This window comes from Nymphalis io, chromosome 10 (assembly GCF_905147045.1).
Source record: "Nymphalis io chromosome 10, ilAglIoxx1.1, whole genome shotgun sequence".
Classification (NCBI taxonomy): Eukaryota; Metazoa; Arthropoda; class Insecta; order Lepidoptera; family Nymphalidae; genus Nymphalis; species Nymphalis io.
In genome coordinates, this window is record NC_065897.1 from 12,720,963 (window position 1) to 12,740,880 (window position 19,918).

At 33.9% G+C, this 19,918-nt stretch overlaps 1 protein-coding gene across 4 annotated transcripts in view; it reads left to right on the forward strand.

The window, feature by feature from the left end:
* Positions 1-19,918, forward strand: part of LOC126771436 (muscle-specific protein 300 kDa-like) — a 139,476-nt gene that overhangs the window by 115,883 nt on the left and 3,675 nt on the right. For all 4 annotated transcript variants that reach the window (XM_050491308.1, XM_050491305.1, XM_050491306.1 and 1 more), the window contains 4 exons: positions 15,380-15,604; positions 16,194-18,506; positions 18,744-18,932; positions 19,045-19,424. In XM_050491308.1, coding sequence (XP_050347265.1) covers positions 15,380-15,604; positions 16,194-18,506; positions 18,744-18,932; positions 19,045-19,424 — 3,107 coding nt within the window. The remainder of the gene's footprint in view (positions 1-15,379; positions 15,605-16,193; positions 18,507-18,743; positions 18,933-19,044; positions 19,425-19,918) is intronic.

A 19,918-nucleotide genomic window follows, 5' to 3' on the forward strand; every position in this document is an offset into this window, starting at 1 on the left:
GCTTTACCTAACTAGTTATATTTAATAATTAAAGTTTCAAATCAAAAAACTATTATTTAACATAAATATGTATATAATTGGCATTGTTAGAAATGTTAACCATCGCTTACATCGCCAAAGCGCCACCAACCTCAGGAACTAAGATGTTATGTCCCTTGTGCCTGCAATTACACTGGTTCACTCATCCTTCAAACCGGAACACAACAATACCAAGTACTGCTGTTTTGCGGTAGAATATCTGATGAGTGGGTGGTACCTACCCAGGCGAGCTTGCAAAAAGCCCTACCACCAGTAATATATCGTCAATAGCTTTCGCAGCGCACACAAAATAATGGCTTTTATAGGCAACATTTTGATCCCTTGGGTTAAATTGTTCCATTTTAGCTAGGGATCACTATTTAAAAAAAAATATATTATAACCTATGTTACTCGGTAAAGATGTAACTTTCTAATGGTGAAAGAATTTTTAAAATCGATCAAGTAGTTTTTAAGTTAAATCGTAACAAACAAACAAACAAATCTTTCCTCCTTATAATATTAGGTAAGAATATATATTTAGAATATACTTTAGTCACGCTTGAAGAAATTAAAATAATAACTATCGCTTCTCAATATGTATTTCATGTTAGATATGTTCGCAAAACATAAAAGATTTTTCCAGAAATTTCTGGAAACTACACTAGGAACAAACATTAAATTTTAACTACTGTTATACGATTACACAGGCTTAGTAAGTCTTTTGTAGGAAATTGTATACAATATCGTATTGTATACGAATCCAAGAAGTCGTTCAAAAATATTCAATTGTAAAATTTAAAAGAACCGTTATTCGTTAAGGCTTATGTGCTATTTAATCAAGTCTAATAGATTTTTTTATCAAAAAGCAAGTGTATCGCTTCTATATTGAATAAAGATTGATATTTTGGCTAGGCTATCAAAATTTTTTACCACAAAAACCTATGACGCTGACTTTGTACTATGTTGTACGATTGAACATTATGTGTCGACCCCGGGGTTAAAGGTCCAAGGCCCCTTGGCCGGTGCATTAAAGGGCCTAATATACATCAGGGGCCGATTATGTGTTGCAGAAAAACAGCATTTATTATCAGAGAATAATTGTATAATGTTACAGTAATTGTGTTTAAAATTTACAAACAATATATGAAGCTGACATAATTCCCTAAGTAAAGGTCGATTCACACTCACGTTAGTACGAGTTGAAATTGCGAAATATACCAAAGTTACTTGCAATACCTCAAAAACTTTATAGAATACGAAGTAAAAAGTCAATAGTGTGATGGTTTGCGGGCCGTATATATTGCCTATATATAGTAATTTTTTTTTTATTGGCAGAATGGAATAGTAATACAGGCTGGTTATAAGGACCAGAAATAGGTAAATTCGTAAAGAGAATTAATCGTTGTGGGGGTTCCCAGCGCTAGCAGATATGAATCCACCTTAAATGTTCATTCGTAACCGTTGTTAATCGATTAGAAAGTATTCCAAGATTGCACGTCAAATTAATTCCATTCTAACCTTTTTAAATATTTGCTTATTCATCTGATGCTATTCTTATAATTATTCGATACCAAAATAGTTTTTAATAAAGCATTTATTTTTGCAGTCTTTGCTTATTGCTAAATAAAAAGTATATAAATTCGAATTGAAATAAGAAATACACGAATCTTTGCTCACAATCAATTTAAAAAAATATTTAAATTCAAATTTAGAATAGATTAATACGTCGGGCACACGTGACAGTTTGTTAGTAGAATTTCAAATATATCTATTGCGGCAAATTATTGAAAAATTTGTTTCTACGATAATTACTTTGATTACCTCTAACGCCGATGATAATCGAACCATATAAAATAGATCATAATTAAATACTATATCTGGCCGTAAGTATCCCACTATTGGGCAAACGCCTTTTTCTCCAGTTGAGAAGAAAATTAAGAGTTTACTCCACCACGCTACTTGATTGCGAATAAGTGGATATAAATGTGATAGAATGACATTCTTTTCATGCAGAATAATTTATACACACAAATTAAGCACGCTTAAAGTCAGTGGTACTTGCCCGGATCCAAACCCGCGATCTTCGTTCGCAATTAAAAACATTAACCTTCAATAGTTCCACACAAATTATAATCAGTCATAAAAAGCGAAAATTCGTAACAATCGCATTTCATTAATGATAAGAGGCTGATAACGTAACGGTGAGCCAATCGCACGCCAGTAGCTCCGCGGACGTCCACGGGCAGGACGTCTGACGAACGAGCGAATCAAAACGCGAACAAACGAAAACCACGAAACAATACTCGAATAAAAAAAAAACGAAACATTTGTACGAATAATTTAAACAAAATATTTTAAAAGAAGAAACGTCAAATTTCCCGCGCAATTAAAAAAAAAAATTAGTAAACTTATTCAAGGTCACAGTGACATCAGCGCGAGTGCAGCCAAGTTTTAGCCGTATACATAATTCGGTTTGATTATATTTATTTATGTGTGATGTGAAAATGTTGGTTTAGTCCATACGAGTTACTCTCTCGTCGATTGAACGCTTATCTTTCTATCGGAGTTTTTTCTCCATTATTACAACAAACAATACCGCGATTTCTCGTAATTCACATCGACTTTTTGATTTTTGACATATAAATTACATTATAAACAATTTTCAATCATCAATACGTCGGACATGTTTGTGTGATGTATTTCTCTAATTAATTAATAAACTTTGAAGTTTGAACCCGTTAAATATTGTAATTTAACCAGTTATGTTTGTCTTATTTACTGAATTAACGAGGACCTTTGATAAAGATAATTTATTTAAATTACATTTATTAATTAATTTGACTTACATGTTGGTATTGGTGACGATGAAAACGAATGACTGTCCTTCACCTAAAATGATTTCTAGTTCACTGGATCGAGTTACTAGAAGGGTTGAAACAGTAGATGTCTGCACTCCACGACCTTCAGACGTTGCGATCCAGCATGTGCAGTTCCGAATTTGAATGATTAAATACGAAATGTTCTAAATTCAAAATATTGAATTCTAAACGTAACACAATTACAATTTATTCTGTTTTTTTTATGGAAGCGGGTAGATGTTAAAGTTTTTTTATTTGTTTATTTAGACGAAAGTAGTGCCATTTTTGTTCGTGTGGTGTTTTTTTTCTAAATAGTTTTTACCTTTATTTTGGAATGCAGTGAAGTGATTTTTTTTTTAAGAAAAATGACATTGATTTAATAAAGCGATAAGGAATGCCAGACGTGTAACTTGTGATTGATAACATAATGTCACTTCAAGAGGTGAGTGTTATCAAAATTTTCATTCGTATTTCGAATGTAGGTCATCCGATTATCATAATCAATCAAAGATAAATACTTGACGGAGATTTTAATTTTTTAAACAAAGAAAGGGATTAGGCTCCTTAATTTATTTATAAATAGGTCTTATTTCTATTTTGTTTTTTATGAAACCGTACATAGATGAAGCCGTAGCCTATGTTCTAAGCATAATAATACAATAATGATTTTATATGAAAAAAAAAATACAAAACTGTCTTGTTGTTATGTGCGTATACATAAATAAATGTAATTTTTATTTCCATTTCATTTAAATTTACATGAATTTTTTTTTTGTGATGCTTTATCAATTATGAATATTGAGTTGTAGAGTACTTGGGTGGTGTTGATTAGGTTCAAGTTACTTAAGAAAAGTCAATTAAAAAAGCAACAAAAATTGGTGTATAACCATAGAAGGCGCCTAGGCTGTCCCCTACAAGACCTGCTGCCATACGTGACCTATTGGCCATAGGGTAATTTCGCCCCTACTAATATGACATATTCTTACGGAATATTAATGCAACTGCTGTCAATCAGCAATTTAAAATATCTCGAGAAACTTCTTTTCATCATCAAACATTGTTGCTATGAATTACTTCGGAAAAAGCGCAGAAGCCTCTAAAATTATATCTAGTTCTTAATTTAACCCCCACATACGGTTGTATTGATAAATTTTGTTTAGGGGGTGTGTAGTTAAACAATGCTGTCTTATTCTCTCAAATGTAAATTCGATGATGACAGAAAGAGAGAAAGAAATCTTTGTTTTATTGAACACCTTATTTTAAAATTAATAAATTAAAGAATATGAATTTAAAAAAATGTTGACGAAGATCAATACAGAAATACGAACTAATTTTTGGTGGTAGAATAATTGTCGAGTGGATGGTACCAACGACGGCCAGCCAGGTCCTCGGTTATACTGGATCATCATGATCTATCTCCAATGCTATAGCAGATTGATAAAATATAACAAATAGACATTAATTATATTATATACAAAGCTATTATTATATAATCTATTTCAGCGGTTTTCCTACACGGAATTAATTTAAATAACACAAATCAAATGACATCATCCACATTAATAACAGATTATAATTGGTATAAACACATTTGAGTATATAATAAATCTTTATATACAAGACCTAGGTACTTATCCGCGTAGTTACATTGTATTGTTCACTAATTAATTATAAACTTATTTTAAAATTATAATTATAAAAATACTTCATTCAAGATAACACAGAAATAAGCAGGATCATAGACAGTTATAAAAATTACTAATAATAAAACTAAGGAACGTTGACTTTGTGGTAGGGCTTTGTGGACGATCGTCTTGGATGGTGCCACCCACTCATCATATATTTTACCGCTTAATATTACTTAGTATTGGTGATCCGGTTGGTCACTTCATGGTTTCCAAGGTTGATGGCACATTGGGGCACAGAAATTGTTAATATTTCTTATAGCGCCGATGAGGCTATGTTGTACCATCAGGTGATCCATTTGCTAGTCCGCTTGAAGATTATTAATAAAAAGTATACAGAGACGGAAATTTAGTCATACCACACATTGGAAATCAAAATCGAAATATGTATGCCTTAGCGTAAACAAATATTTATTTAAAAAAAAAACAACCTTCCGTATTCAAAAGGAATTATTTAATCTATATTGTCACCGACGCCAAAAGCGTGTGCCCAATTTCAGCGAAATCGTTTGGGTAGAACTGGTTTAAAATTTATTTACAAGGACCATAACAGTACTAACATTACTTGGATATAAATAAAAGCCTTTAAAGAGCAATCAATTCTCTTAGTTTCTTACGTCATACGTATGTACGTATATAACGTACATACTAAAACATCAATAAATAATTTGTGTGATGCGTTCTGGAACAATAAAATTCAAAATTAGACTTACTCTAGTTGATGGTTATAATATCCTGTACCAAAAGCTCTGAAGCTTGATTTAAAAAAAAATAGATACTCATTGTCGATCAGGTTCGTGAAATGTCAGTGAAATGCGTCATTGTTTGTAATAAATAATTATAATATTTAAATGATACACGCATCTAACTTAACACCGTAAATTGCTTTTCAATCTATAATTATATTATAAATGCTAAAGTTACTGTCTTTTATGCGTTCATAAAACAGTCTAGCCACTGATGAAATTTGATTTGAAGCAAGCTTGTACCTGAGAGGACATAGGCTACTTTTTTATACCTAAAATCTGCCCCATCCCCCCTAAACGCTGGCGAAAACTAGTATTTCATAAATGAGATTCGAAGTGCTTATTTATTAAACTCGCGCTTGAAAGGATGACAGCATGAGGAAACCTACACGTTGGAATTCTATCACATGTATGCACATCTATCATCTCGCATGAAAGCAGCGTGGTGGAATAAGCTTCAAACCTCAATAGAAGGAAAGCCCCAGTAGTGGGACATTTTACAGGCTATTACATTATTTCTAAAAATTTACGGTCTTTATTGTAATGATTAATTAAACAATTGTATGTCTTCTTTTTTCGAATTACAAATCAAATAATGAAAGAAAGAGCGAAAACAGTGTTTTACTGAACAGCCGCTAAGCAATGTTTATAAATGCGTTAATGTTTTATCTATAACGTAAGCTATATTTTGTTATGGTTAGATTGACTTTCACAACACACGTTTCGTTAAAGACAACATAAACAGAATTCGTAGGCTCGCAATTAGCGCCCGTTAACTTTCCAAGGACCTCACACTTGCTGATCGAGACTTTAGAAGGAAAACCATTCAGAAATGGCATTTGAAATAAATAAAAATGTTGGTTTAAAGTCATGCATCATTACTAGTAAATTAAATCAAAGCAAATAATTATTTATTTAAGTAGGCTTATAAAGGCACTTTTGTATCGTCATGTTATATATTTAATTAAATGTAAAGCTACAGGTTCGGTATGTAGATTCTACCGAGAAGAACCGGCGAGAAACTCAGTAGTTACCGAATAGTTTTTCTTTTATTAATTATAATTTAAAATATATTTATGTTATTTATCGTGGGATACTCGACATGTTTTGGGAAATACACCCATTGTCATTGAGCAGACGCGTAGGAATCACGTCCTGGATAATCATAATAAATCTCGAAACCGTAGTTTTGATAATAATGACATTACTTATCCCTAATGCTAAGATCCTGTTAAGTTATCACCGTAATAAGTAAAATTACAATTTGACGTGTAATTATACTGAACCGAGATAGATCATTGTAGGTATGTTGATAAGATCAAATACAATTCTATTTAAGAAATAGTATTTTAAGGCCAAGCACCTCTTTTTTTAATAATTGAAAATAGCAGGTGCCTCCTGTTAGAAACTGAATTATGACAATGAAATAATTTAAATTTCGAACATTTAGAAATCATTCGCAAATGATGCGAGTTACTTTATTGTTAAAGTAAATAAAACATCCGCTATATTAATATTGATTCACTTTAAACCGTATTCTTTATGGTACAGGATTTGTTGACGTTAGTTATTTTAAAAATAAAAATGTATTATTGTAGTAGTTTTTAAAAAAAAGCCGAGATGACCCAGTGGTAAGAGCGCGTGATTCTTAACCGATGATCGTGGGTTCAAACCCGGGCAAGCACCGCTGAATTTTCAAGTGCTTAATTTGTGATTATAGTTCATCTTGTGCTTGACGGTGAAGGAAAACATCGCGAGGAAACCTGCATAATGTCTAATTTCACTGAAATTCAGCCACATGTGTATTGCACTAACCCGCATTGGAGCAGGGTGGTGGAATAAGCTCCAAAAACCTTCTCCTCAAAAAAGGAGGGGAGGCCTTAGCCCAGCAGTGGGACATTCAAAGGCTGTTACTGGTAGTAGTTTTAACTTTAAACGGTTTTCGATAAAAGGTCAAATGTTATTATATTCCTCGCTGTATATATTTACGCATTCGTATTAATTCAGCGTTCGAATCGCCTCGTTCGCTGGCCGTAGACGATAATGATTCAATGAACTCAATGCAATCTGACTCACATTCGCTAATAAGGTGTTTAACCCCTAAAACAAACGCTTTTTTCGCCAACTACACTCAACAATACGATTTACATAGGATTATTCAGATATAAGTTCATTGTAATTTATTTCGGTATGTAGTTTTGGATAAGAAAATACTAAACAATGTTTAATTTAATATAATTAATAAATAATTATATTTTTCTCATTATAAATCACAGCAAAACATATTGAATTTCAATACAAATTTTATTTTAGGGTTTTTTTATGCTTAATTTTGTCGATGTAGCTTTTAGAAGCGAACAGTAGCTAAACTTAGAAGTGACGTCATACCCTAAAATTTCGGTATATATATTTTTTGTATACATATAATTTATGATTTAACAATAATGAAGTTATCCAATAATATTAAGTTATATATTATTGATATGAATATTGTGATAAAAAATATATAATTCTTACCGAAAATTCACAAACTGTCTAAATATTCTAAAGTCTATCCACTGTCTAAAAGCGGGCGCTAACGGCGCGCCCTTGTGGATACAGAAGTAAATACAAAGTTCTGCAATCAATAGCGTTGGGTGTGGTGATACCGCTGATTACATTTGTTTCACTGGAAACACGGCCTTAACTCACCACTTACTAAATTAAAACCAAAAACGCGAAAATTAACTTACGTGGTAGCACTTTTAATTACTAGTATTTATATCATATAGAAAACTATCGAGTTCTTTATATGTATTTTATTAGTATATAATATACTTGATTGATTTCAATAGAATTTCTCGATTGCAGACATACGATATAAGCTACTGTAAACTGATATAGATCAGATGAATACAGGACGGTAAACAATATATATTATAATATTATATACATATTATATACAATATTGAATTTTGATTCAGACATAAGACTGGTACTCAAAATGTTTTTTTGCGAGCAATTGGACCACCTATTAGGTGACCATCTCCTATAGACATTGGTGATGTAAGATATATCTATTAACCGTTCCTTGTCTCGCCAATACGCTATCAACCTTGTTACATTGGCTCAATCACCCTTCAAACCGACACACAACAATACTAAGTATGTTATCATTATTATAATTATATATATAATATAGCTTCCGCCCGCGTGCAGGTATGCAAAATTCGACGGGCCGGTTAGGGTTGTTGGTAGATAATCGCCTTTCACGCCGAAGGTTGTGGTTTCGATTCCCACCCAGGACAGACATTTGTGTGCATGAACCGTTTGTCCTGAGTCTGGGTGTAATTATCTATATAAGTATGTATTTACAAAAGAAAAGTAAGTAAAGTATATCAGTTATCTGGTTTCCATAGTACAAGCTCTGCTTAGTTTGGGATCAGATGGCCGTTTGTGAATAATGTCCCGGGATAATTTCATGATGACCCATTGACTTCAGGACATGAAATTGTGGCAAACAAACTTACTTAACTATCGCATTTGTAATGTAAGTACATAATCATATACCCAATTTATATAACGTAGACACATGAAACATCTATGATAGGCTACAAATTCTTCGAGTCATCATTCGTATCTAGGTCAGTTTGATTCGTACTTCATTAGATAAACAGTTTAAATTATTGCGTTTCTTGCACCGAAACATCCGCGTGTGGTAAGCGTTTATCAACAACATGCTTATGCTAATGAGTTCGATTCCCTGTTTGTGTAAGCTATCGACAGTTCGTATTACAGTTTTATTTTCGATCCCATTACCAAAATAAACATATTTTATTAATGGTGTTGAAATTTATCATATCAATATTATCTTCAATTATCTTAGAATAATAAATAATACGTGGTGGTAAACGTTTCGGTATGGAGCCATGTATTCCAATTTTTTTTATATAGAATATGTAGGCGAACGTGCAAATGGGCCACCTGATGGGAAGTGGTCATCGCCGCCCATAGACGTCGTAAGAAATTATTAACCATTCTTTAAATCGTCAATGCGCCACCAACCTTCGGATTTAAGATGCCTTAAATTTCAATATAGCTACACCAAAAGAAAAACAATGGTATTATATCAATTTAATTTTAGATGAATAATATTCTATAATAATAAAAATTTAAGCCGTATATACAATAAAATAGCGGCCCGCCCCAACTTTGTCCGGGTCAAACAATTATCTGTCTTAGTAGATATTTTATAGAAAAATTTATGCTATCGTGGGGATCTCCAATTAAAAAAAATTAAAATAAAATACAGCCTATAATACTCGCTAATAATGAAGCTTTCTGTAGGTGAAAGAATTTTTGAAATCGATTAAGTAGTTTTTCACTCTACCCGTTATATACAAACATACAAAAAAAACAAATCTTATCCCTTTATAATAAAAGTAAACATTACAAAAAGAAGAATCAACTATATTAAAGCATAAATATATTTAACTGGAACCACTTATTCGAATTAGATTATACTCAATATTGTACACATAGATTACGATGGTATGTACATCTGTCCGATAAAACGTTTTGTGTAATACACGTGGCTCTTTATGAACGCGATTTCAAATCCGGTCTAATCAAATTTGTCATCGCCACTGGGGCTTCCTCAAATAGTTTAGTCTTTCATAACCGAAATACGAATATAAGTTTGTTTCAATATATAATATTTAGTCTAAATATATATTCGAGATACAAATTTTCATTTACATAAGTCTAGTTACAATTTATTATTAGTTTGTAAACTAATAATAAATCGATCACAAGGAGTCACTTCAATATAAAATGCAAGAGAAAAAAATATTTATTTCGAACTGCCCGTTCCGGCTTATGTATTATAATATATTTATTTGTTTATGCAGCGCAATTCAATAAAATTTCCAGCCGGAATATCTTTTTCCGACGTCTTCTATCATATTTTTTAGGCAATTTACATAATTAATGATTTATATATCCCAATCTCCATCATGTCATCATGTCTCTGTCCATTCACGAAAACCGTATGACAGTCCAGACAGTCAGATAAACAGACACGGTGGGTGGAATTTGTTTTATTATATATAGTGAAATCAACTTGCACTTGCTTATCTTACTTTGATTTGTAAAATAATAACTTTTTAAGACACTTTTTAGATATACATATTTTTATTAAAAAAATTTTTTGTCTCGGATATTCCTCTATTCTTGTAATTAAGTTTTAGTTTATCTATGTTTAGTGTTACACTACTATTTTTCGTTTTATGTTTAATTACAAGCCGTGTTTACCTATAATATATATATATATATATATATTAAATGTATCAAGTGTTATGTTCAGTGTTTACAACTGTTTGTAAACCTTAATAAATAAATAATTATGTCGAAATTATCATAGATGAAGCCGCGGTTATGACCAGATACGCACATACACACACATACGTCGGCACGCTATAAAATGCGTATGTGTTAAAACAAACAAATGCGTTATGAAATAGCACACACATGACACGAGTGTATTTTTGACTCGATGTTCGGCGCTGCGATCAACGTCAGAAATATTCTTTCTAGCTTCATTAAAATCCATTACGCAATATCTGAAATTGACTGATAATATAATTTGGAAGGGTATTTATTATTTCGTTTTATGAAATATGTGTATATATATTTAAGTCTTTATGTAATTAATTATTTACTGAAATTTAATATAATATACATACATATAACATGGGACATGGTAACTTAGTCCACCAGAGTGATAGCGTATTGGCGATGTAAGGTACTCTAATATTTCGTACAGCGTCAATGTCCATGGTAGGTCCGACTAACAATTAAAAAAAACGCATTCCTGCTTTTGAGATAGTATACAAACCTTAATTGTAAAATGTCAGTAACAGTACAGTAACAGCCTGTTAATGTCCCACTGCTGGGCTAAGGCCTCCTCTCCCTTTTGAGGAAAAGGTAAAATGTCAATACATTATTTATTTATTTATATAGAAGAATTACGTTGTTAGTATTTCGTCAGTATATCATTCATGGGGTAAAGTCGATATTTTTATTTGTGTACTGCTGTGTGTAGTTGGTATTGGTATGTAGGAACGGGAAAGTTTTTGGTATAGTATAATTGTTAAATATCCATTTAATTATACCGCGCGAATCGTTAGCAAAAACAATTAAACAGGCATTATTTAAACGCGAGCTATATATATATATATGTATACATTATAATGTTTTAATTTGGAGGCTTCGTTATTGACTAGACCGCCAAGATATTAATATTATATGTACCAGTAAATTAGTAGGTTTCAGTTGGATGAACTCGTGGATGAATGATGATCATTCAAACGTCATGTTTATTTTAAGAAATATGCCAAAGGTTATCCTTCCTTGTCTCATTGTTATACGTATACAGTTAAAACGTAATATTATTGACAAACACTTTTTTTTAATTTAAATTTTTAGCTGTTAGGTTATAAATAATATAACTCATGTTCACTGAATCATCGAAATGAACTTTTGGAACATCCTGGCGAAGGTTCCCAGGAGGAAGGGCGATATCCACTAGTAGCTTTTAATTTACTTTTTTTTTTATTCTGTTGCAAAAGAACAGACACGATTCGTACTTGTGCATCAATTACTTTCTAGCGAAATATTTTCGTGATGTTTAAACTCTCTACTAAAAACAGTAACAGCCTGTTAATGTCTCAGTGCTGGGCTAAGGCCTTCTCTCCCATTTGAGGAGAAGGTTTTGAGCTTATTCCACCACGCTGCTCCAATGCGGCTTGGTAGAATACAAATGTGGCAGAATTTCAATGAAATCAGACACATGCAGGTCTCCTCACGATGTTTTCCTTCACTGTCAAGCACGAGATGAATTATAAACACAAATTAAGCTCATGAAAATTCAGTGGTGCTTGCCCGGGTTTGAATCAACGATCATCGGTAAAGAATCACGAGTTCTAACCACTAGGCCATCTCGGCTTACTAAAAACATCTGCAATGAATTTCTCAATACCTTATTTGACACTAGCCAGTAACATTCCCAGTTGAAAGATATATTAATATTGAAATCTTAATTCTTATTGCTATATCTTTGAAGATAACTTATTTATAACTCCAAACCGTCCGTTGCTCTCATATCGCTAATAGCTTTAAAAAGTTTTAAATGTATATTACGATTGAAACATTACGAGGTTCTCAATTATGATTGGTCCGAATTGGTTTACTCCCACTTATCTTCTATAACTAACCAAGGGCAGAATTCTACTAATATATAACGATTACGATACGTTCCCGATTCAATTCCATTCCGACTTCGATTATTCTATATTTATTCGGATCGGAACCGAACGGATATGATGTTACCATATGCTGTTACATCAAAAGCAAACTTAATTTTTAACTTTTATGCCAATAGTCGATAATTATTTTAAAGAATAGGATAACGCATAAACGGCAACGATTACGCTTCGATTCGATTGCGATAAAGTAACAATTTGTTAATATCATTGGCCCTTAGTAATGACTTCTAATGTCATTTTTCATCCGTGTCTGTATTTAATTTTTTCACTGTACACTACACTACACGAATGAGCATACGACTTTATTCCAGTACTGAGTCATTAGTAATATGAAGTTTGGTTATTGCGAATTATAATCCTAAGAAGTATTATATATCTATCCGTAACATCGCCAATGCGCCACCAACCTTGGGAACTAAGATGATATGTCCATTGTGCCTGTAGTTCCATTCGCTCACTCAGCCTTTTAAACCGGAACACATCAATACTAAGTTCTTCGGCGGTAGTATATGTGATGAGTTGGTAGTACCCAGACGGGCTCACATAAAGCCCTACAACCAAGTAAATGCTACTTCACAGTAAGCATATGTTTCATTAATATATAAAACCCGGGTTCCTTCAAACGAGGCGTGAAGAGGCATCTTGCGGGCCGGCAAGGCGGTGACGGCTAGTACAGAACATTCTTCCCGACTGTACTGGCCGTCGTCGCGTTTGGACTCTACTACCACTTACCATCAGGTGGAGTAGAGTCATTTGCCATCCCGTACATATAAAAAAAAAATATCCTAGGACATTTTTCACACACGGCCATCTGATTCCAAATTAAGCTTGTACAGAGCTTGTGCTATGGAAACGAGACAACTGATATACTACATATACAACTTTTCTTTTGTAAATACATACTTGTATAGATTTATATATGTATATTATATACTTATATAATAAACATATATATTTGCACGTGTCACGGATGTGGCTATTGAATTCGTGCGGCTCTGTTTCAGTTTAGTTTTATCATCGAAAACGCGTCTGTTCCTATATTTATTTTATTACATTTTTCCTGTACGCGTCATATTCCAGCTATTTTTGATATTCGCGTATGCGTTGGGAATATATGAGCAGTGTAATACTTATGCGAGATGGACTACCATTCTATTTTTCTCCTATAGAACGTTAACTAAGTACATATCCCCACGCAACGGCCCTCTTGGGAGAAACCGCATGGAGAAGCTAGTATTATTTATATAAATTTAAATGAAATAAGCAATGACTATTAACCGAAATTTATCAGAAAAATATATTTAATCATTAATAATAAACAAAGATATAAAACTTCCTGTGTATTATATGATTAGTTCTGCTAATATTTTCGTTTAAAATATTAGATTTTTAATGATAAAACCAAACGGAACCGATAACTTGCGTAACAAACCCTTGAACTGAAGTAATATTATGATAACAATTTCGATATTCGTGTTAAACCTGTTTTAACGAACTTGACGTCTATATTTACATTAACTTAACATAAGTTAATAAATTATTAAGACACTGTGCTAATGTTTTACAAGCAATCTCAGAATATTTTAAAGTTAAACCGTTCGTAGTTCGTGCCGCACTTTTCATAGTGTTTCGTTGTTAAATGTATGTATGTCAATGTTAACGTTACAAATGATAACATAAGCAAAAGCGTTTTCCTTGATCTTCTTATTCTTATCAGTTTTTACTATCGAACGACCAGACAAACGCGACCAAAGCGCCATAGGTACACAGTGGAAATTCCCCGCCTACGTACGAAGCGCTTTGAATCCACATTCATCATTCGCACTGCGAAACTATGGAATGCTTTGCCTGAGTCCGTATTTCCTGATAGGTACAATGTTGGTGTCTTCAAATCCAGAGTAAACAGGTTTCTTATAGGCAAGCGTGCTACATCCTAGACCGTATCGATGCTTAACATCAGGCAAGTCAACGGTCAAACGCTGGCCTATTAATAGTAAAAAAAAAGCTTAGATGAATTCACTTATTTCTCCGCCTTGTTTATTTTTGATGAGAAATCTATTGCCTTGGGAAATAAGACCAACTCGTATACCGTCACGGCAAACGGCACGACGTTCTCTTATGTCGTCATCCCCTCTCCGCCGCTTTTTAATTCTTTGTGTGCGTGGCGCGTGTATATTTATAAAAATATCTGTAATTACTTATATTACTTTTTATTTATTTATTGATTTTATTTAATTATAAATTATTTTAATAATCAGCAAGTTATTATTCGTATAAAGTTCTGCAACAAGTATATTATTTTATCGAAGATAACAAAAATACAACACCATGCAACAAATGACCATAGACATGGGCACTACAAGTAGAATATACTACTCCTTACATCATCAATGCGCCGTCAACCATGGAATCTAAGATTACAATTACTTTTTTACTCTCAAAACCAGAAAATGAAGTATACGAAGTATTCATGTTTAAGTTTCATCCTTATTGTTAATCTTAAAAATCAATCGAGATGGCTCATTGATTAGAGGACATAATTAAAAACCGAAGATTATGAGTTACTGAAGCAAGCACCGCTGAGTTTTCATGTGCTTAGTTTGTTTTTATAATACATTATGTGTTCAGCGATGAAGGAAAACATTGTGACAAAGAGTTAATGTGTCGGATGAAAGTGTGTCATTTATAGGGTATTTTAACTACTTAACTACTTTTAAAAGTTAATTATTATTTTACTTTGTTACTAATAACCTATTCTATTTCATCAGGCATGTCTAGAACAAGAGGCAAGAGTTGCAGAACTCAGGTCCCTAGCGGCACGAGTCGCGGCAGAAACCGGCTCCAGAGCATTACAAGCCGACGCTGACGCACTAGCCAGGAGACTGCAGCTTGTCGCTGGCGCTGTTCAAGCACTGGCCGACCTTGGTGAAGCTAGACAGCTGGCAAGAGCTAAAGCGCAACATGCCAAGGAGATGTTCTGTGATATGAGACAGGTTAGTCAAATTTATTTTATTATTGTGTTAAAGAAAATTTTGCTTATTTCGGTAGCGAAAAGTGCTGAAAATTTTATCGCTACTTTATTTAACTTATTTTAAAGCCCTTGTGTATAGAAATAGATAACGTCCATACGGTAGTGAATGTATAACGGTGTCCATAACAGTATTATTATCGTAGCTAGTCACGCACTACCCGAAATGGGAGCGGTCACCATGCACGGGATGTGACTTGCCTTTTTTGGGTAGAAGAGAAGTTGGATTATTGCGTATTGCTGTATTAGCAACGACATTTTAAATAATGATTATTATTAAATTGATTTCAAGGCTAGTTAGTTTTAAAATACGTGATTCAGAACATAATATTAAAATAAAATATTATACAAATCATTAGAAACAACACAATTACTCTATTTTTTGGAATAAAAGTAATGGTAATGTAAAAAGTTACTAAATTAAAACTATACATTTATTATTATTTGACATCAAAATAACTATAATTTAATTAAAATTGATTGTCAATATTACAACAGACTTATGACTTATGATTTATGTTATAAAAATAAAAACAACATTCTCACTTTTACAGGATTTGACTCCAGTTCAAGAAGACGGAGAAATAGTGGAAGACAAATTGATAGCTCTGCGAGAAAACCTTATAGCACTCGGTAAAAGCGAGGCTGACATTGCACCCGCAAAGGCAGAGCTTCCGGACATCGACAGAGACGTGTCAGACGAACATTCCATTGTACGAATATTAGAACTATGGCAGGCTATGTTTAGAGATACTTTCTTACACTACCATCGCTTATCGACGGCGCTGGTAAGGTCGGGAGACGCAGCGACTGCTCTGCGATTATGGAACGAATATTTATTAGACTTACAATCATTCCTATCCGGTTCCGTACCGGCTGATTATGAAAATTTAACCGAACACCGCAGACTTTGCAGAGTACATAGAAATCTTCTGGCATCACAACGATCAGTGTTGATGAATGAAAATAAGGAATCTAAGAATCGTGATCTAGCTGACAAGTTCGACACGCTAACCAATCTCCACAATGAAACTTTAGCGAGAATCGTCGAAAGACACGACGAGGTGTGTACACGAATCGCGGCTTGGGACGAATACATCCAGGTTTACACTGAACTACTTCGGTGGCTAAAGGAAATAGAAAGAGAAAAAGAAAAGCTACAACTGAGATACGTGCATATAAAGAGGATACACAAAGTCTTATCTGAGATCCAGAATCTCGCAGACAAATTACCCGAAGGCAGGAAATTTTCGGAAAAACTATTGGAGAATCTAAAGAAGGTAATGGAATTCACAGAAGAAACCTATGGTGCTTCTGTAAGAATGGAATACGCGGGTATCGTTAAGAGAGTTGATAATTTACAAGCAAGTCTTGACACTTGGCGTGACTTCCTAACTCGAATACTTGGTCTTATTGGAGAATATGAAACTTTAACGGATGACTTGCACAAGTTATATTCTAAGACACAAGGCGAAATTATGACCTACTCTGACGATGAGCGATTATCTAGGCCTCAGCTTAAGAAAGCGATAGATAAGTATACTGATTTAAGAACAAAAATAGATAAAACTGAAACAAAACTGGAAGCTCTCAGCGTTATTCAGGAGCAATTGAAAGAATGCCTCAGTCCTCAAGATATAAGAATAGTTAATCAAAAGGTCTGGCAATTACGTCAACAGCGCGCGGACTTGGAACACCAACTATCAATCATTATTCACAGGCTACAAGAACGATTAGAAATATATACAATATTTGACTCAAGGCTCTCTCGATTTAGCGAATGGATAAAAACACTCGAATCACGTCTCGAAACGACCACATCTAGTAGTGACTTAGGAGCTTTAGATCCTCAGGACTTGGTCAGAAGGATCAACTCAGATATTCAAGCGGAAACCTCGCTCAAAGAACGGGAATTCGAATGGCTTGCAGAAACAGGTAGCGTTTTAACTGATTTGGCTAAAAAAGATGAAAAATCATATAGCAAGAATACGTCTAAACAGTTAAAAGACATACAAGAACGCTGGCATAATTTGCAAGAAACGGGACGAAATCGAATAGCCAAGATCAATGAATTACTCGAAACAATTTCACAATTAGAAGAACGTTTGACAGAAATAAGACTTAAATTACACACAATAGAATCTAATCTATCAGCGCCAGTTGTCCTAGAACATTTAACGACGAAAGCCGTTGATACTAAATTCCAGGAACGTGACGAAATACACAAAAACATTGAAAACGAGAGCGGAGAAGTTGGTAAAACGCTAAACCTATGCGAACTCGTATTTAATGACGCTGACGTGCTAAAAGGCAACTTCGATTTACGGAATTTACATACCGGTGCAAACATCGTTGAAAAGAAATGGAAAAACATCTGTGATATGTCTGAACAACGAAAGAAAGCATTGAAGGAGGTCAGAAAATCTGCTGAACTGGCTAATTCTCTACTACCTAAAGTTGAAAAGAAGCTTGATGGAATAGAGAAGAGAGTCGAAAAGATCGAAACCCGCAAACAGAGAGGTGAAGCTGAAGATGAGACGGTTTCGAAGGCTGTGTTTAAAGACTTAGATACCTTAGAAGGCGATGTTAAGAAATTGGAGGATGCATACAGCCGTATAGCGTCAGCTCGCGGAGTTGAGGTCCGAGGGCCTGGGGCTGATGATGCAGCAAGACTCAGAGCGGCGGTACGACGGTGGCAACAACTACGTTGTAGAGTAGATGCTGCTGGTGCTGATGCTCATCGTCAATTCGTCGCAGCTCATGGAAAGGCTGTTGTGGCGTTAGCAGAAACGGATGTTAGGTTAACCAGAGCATTGCATCTCGCTCCGATACCTTCAGATAAAGCTGCCACCCTTAAAGAATTAGATGTGAGTAATTTACATATAGTTAATTAACCCGCGTTATCTAAATATTGGACACACAGCTTATTGATTTATATGAGTTTTGTATGTTGAAGTGGCTCAAACTGATTTATATTTAATATAACAACCCTAAGTTATTAGCAATATGTACTATTATATCACACATAATTAAATTATAATTATTTTACTTTGATGAATTCTTATTAAACAAACTAAATACTTATTATTATTTTTGGTATACAGGAAGTAGAAAAAGAACTCCGCGAGTGTGAAGCACTAGTAGATGAAGCAGACAGATTGTCTGTGTCGGTGGCTAGCGTGTCCGGTGTATCGGATATGGTGGGCGAGTACCGCGCACTGTTTGCAGACGTCAGGACCCGATTGGACCTCGCGAGGGCTGAAGTGGTCGGTGACGTGGACACCGCTGTACAGGTTTGTTGCTTAAATGTTTTGTTCTCTTACAACAAACAAACACCAGGCTATTCATATTTTTAACGTACAATCTTAAACATTGCATAATTAAACCATAATTATTAATGGTCAGGTCGATACGTTAAAATGGGAAACTGATGCAGCGTTGCAAGTAGACACATTAACATCCAAAGAGACATATCGTGTCGAACTAGCGTCCGCAGTTAAGGAAACATCAGAATCTCTGGAAGCGCTCCGAACTGCACTACTCCAAGAACTAAAAGAAAACACCGGCAGCGAAGAATTAGCTACAGCAGCTAAAGAAATAGCTAAAGCTGGAGCTAAGCCCGAACAAACACTCGAACTGGCCAAGCATCTATCAGAACTATTACTAACTGAATGCGACGCCACCGAGGAAGAAGCGATGTTGAAGGAGGTGGAATCTCTCTCATTAAGATACGAAGATCTCTTGACACAGGCCAAGAAACGCGAACTACAGATCAACAATTTGAGGTGAGTCAGCTTATGAAATAGATTCGATGTGATTTCTGATTACTTTTTTTTTGTTATTTCAACCATGTATATTAATTGCAACTTTTCAAAGATTCGCCAGAATTTTCGTCCAATTCGTTGGATGTAATAAATGGGTTTTAATACGTTTTCGCTATGTATTGTAAGGCAATGTAATGTAGACGCACTGGCACGTTTGGATTTGGTGGTGGGCTTCGTGATATTTGCCACTTTAACTCTAAATTTGAGCACTAATTGATATTCAACGCTGAACACTTTCTTAACCAATTAATATGTGATATTTAATTTTCTTCGTTAACTTCATTATGATTCGAAATATAAACATTTGCTATAATACTTCCTTGAAAGCAGTTTTTTTGGAAAATACAAAAGCTTTTATTGAAATATTTAATGGTCATTTGTTGGCAATGGCTAATTATAACATTGAAATTCTGTCTTGGACATTATATTAAAATTATCTAAACATTAAAATGTAT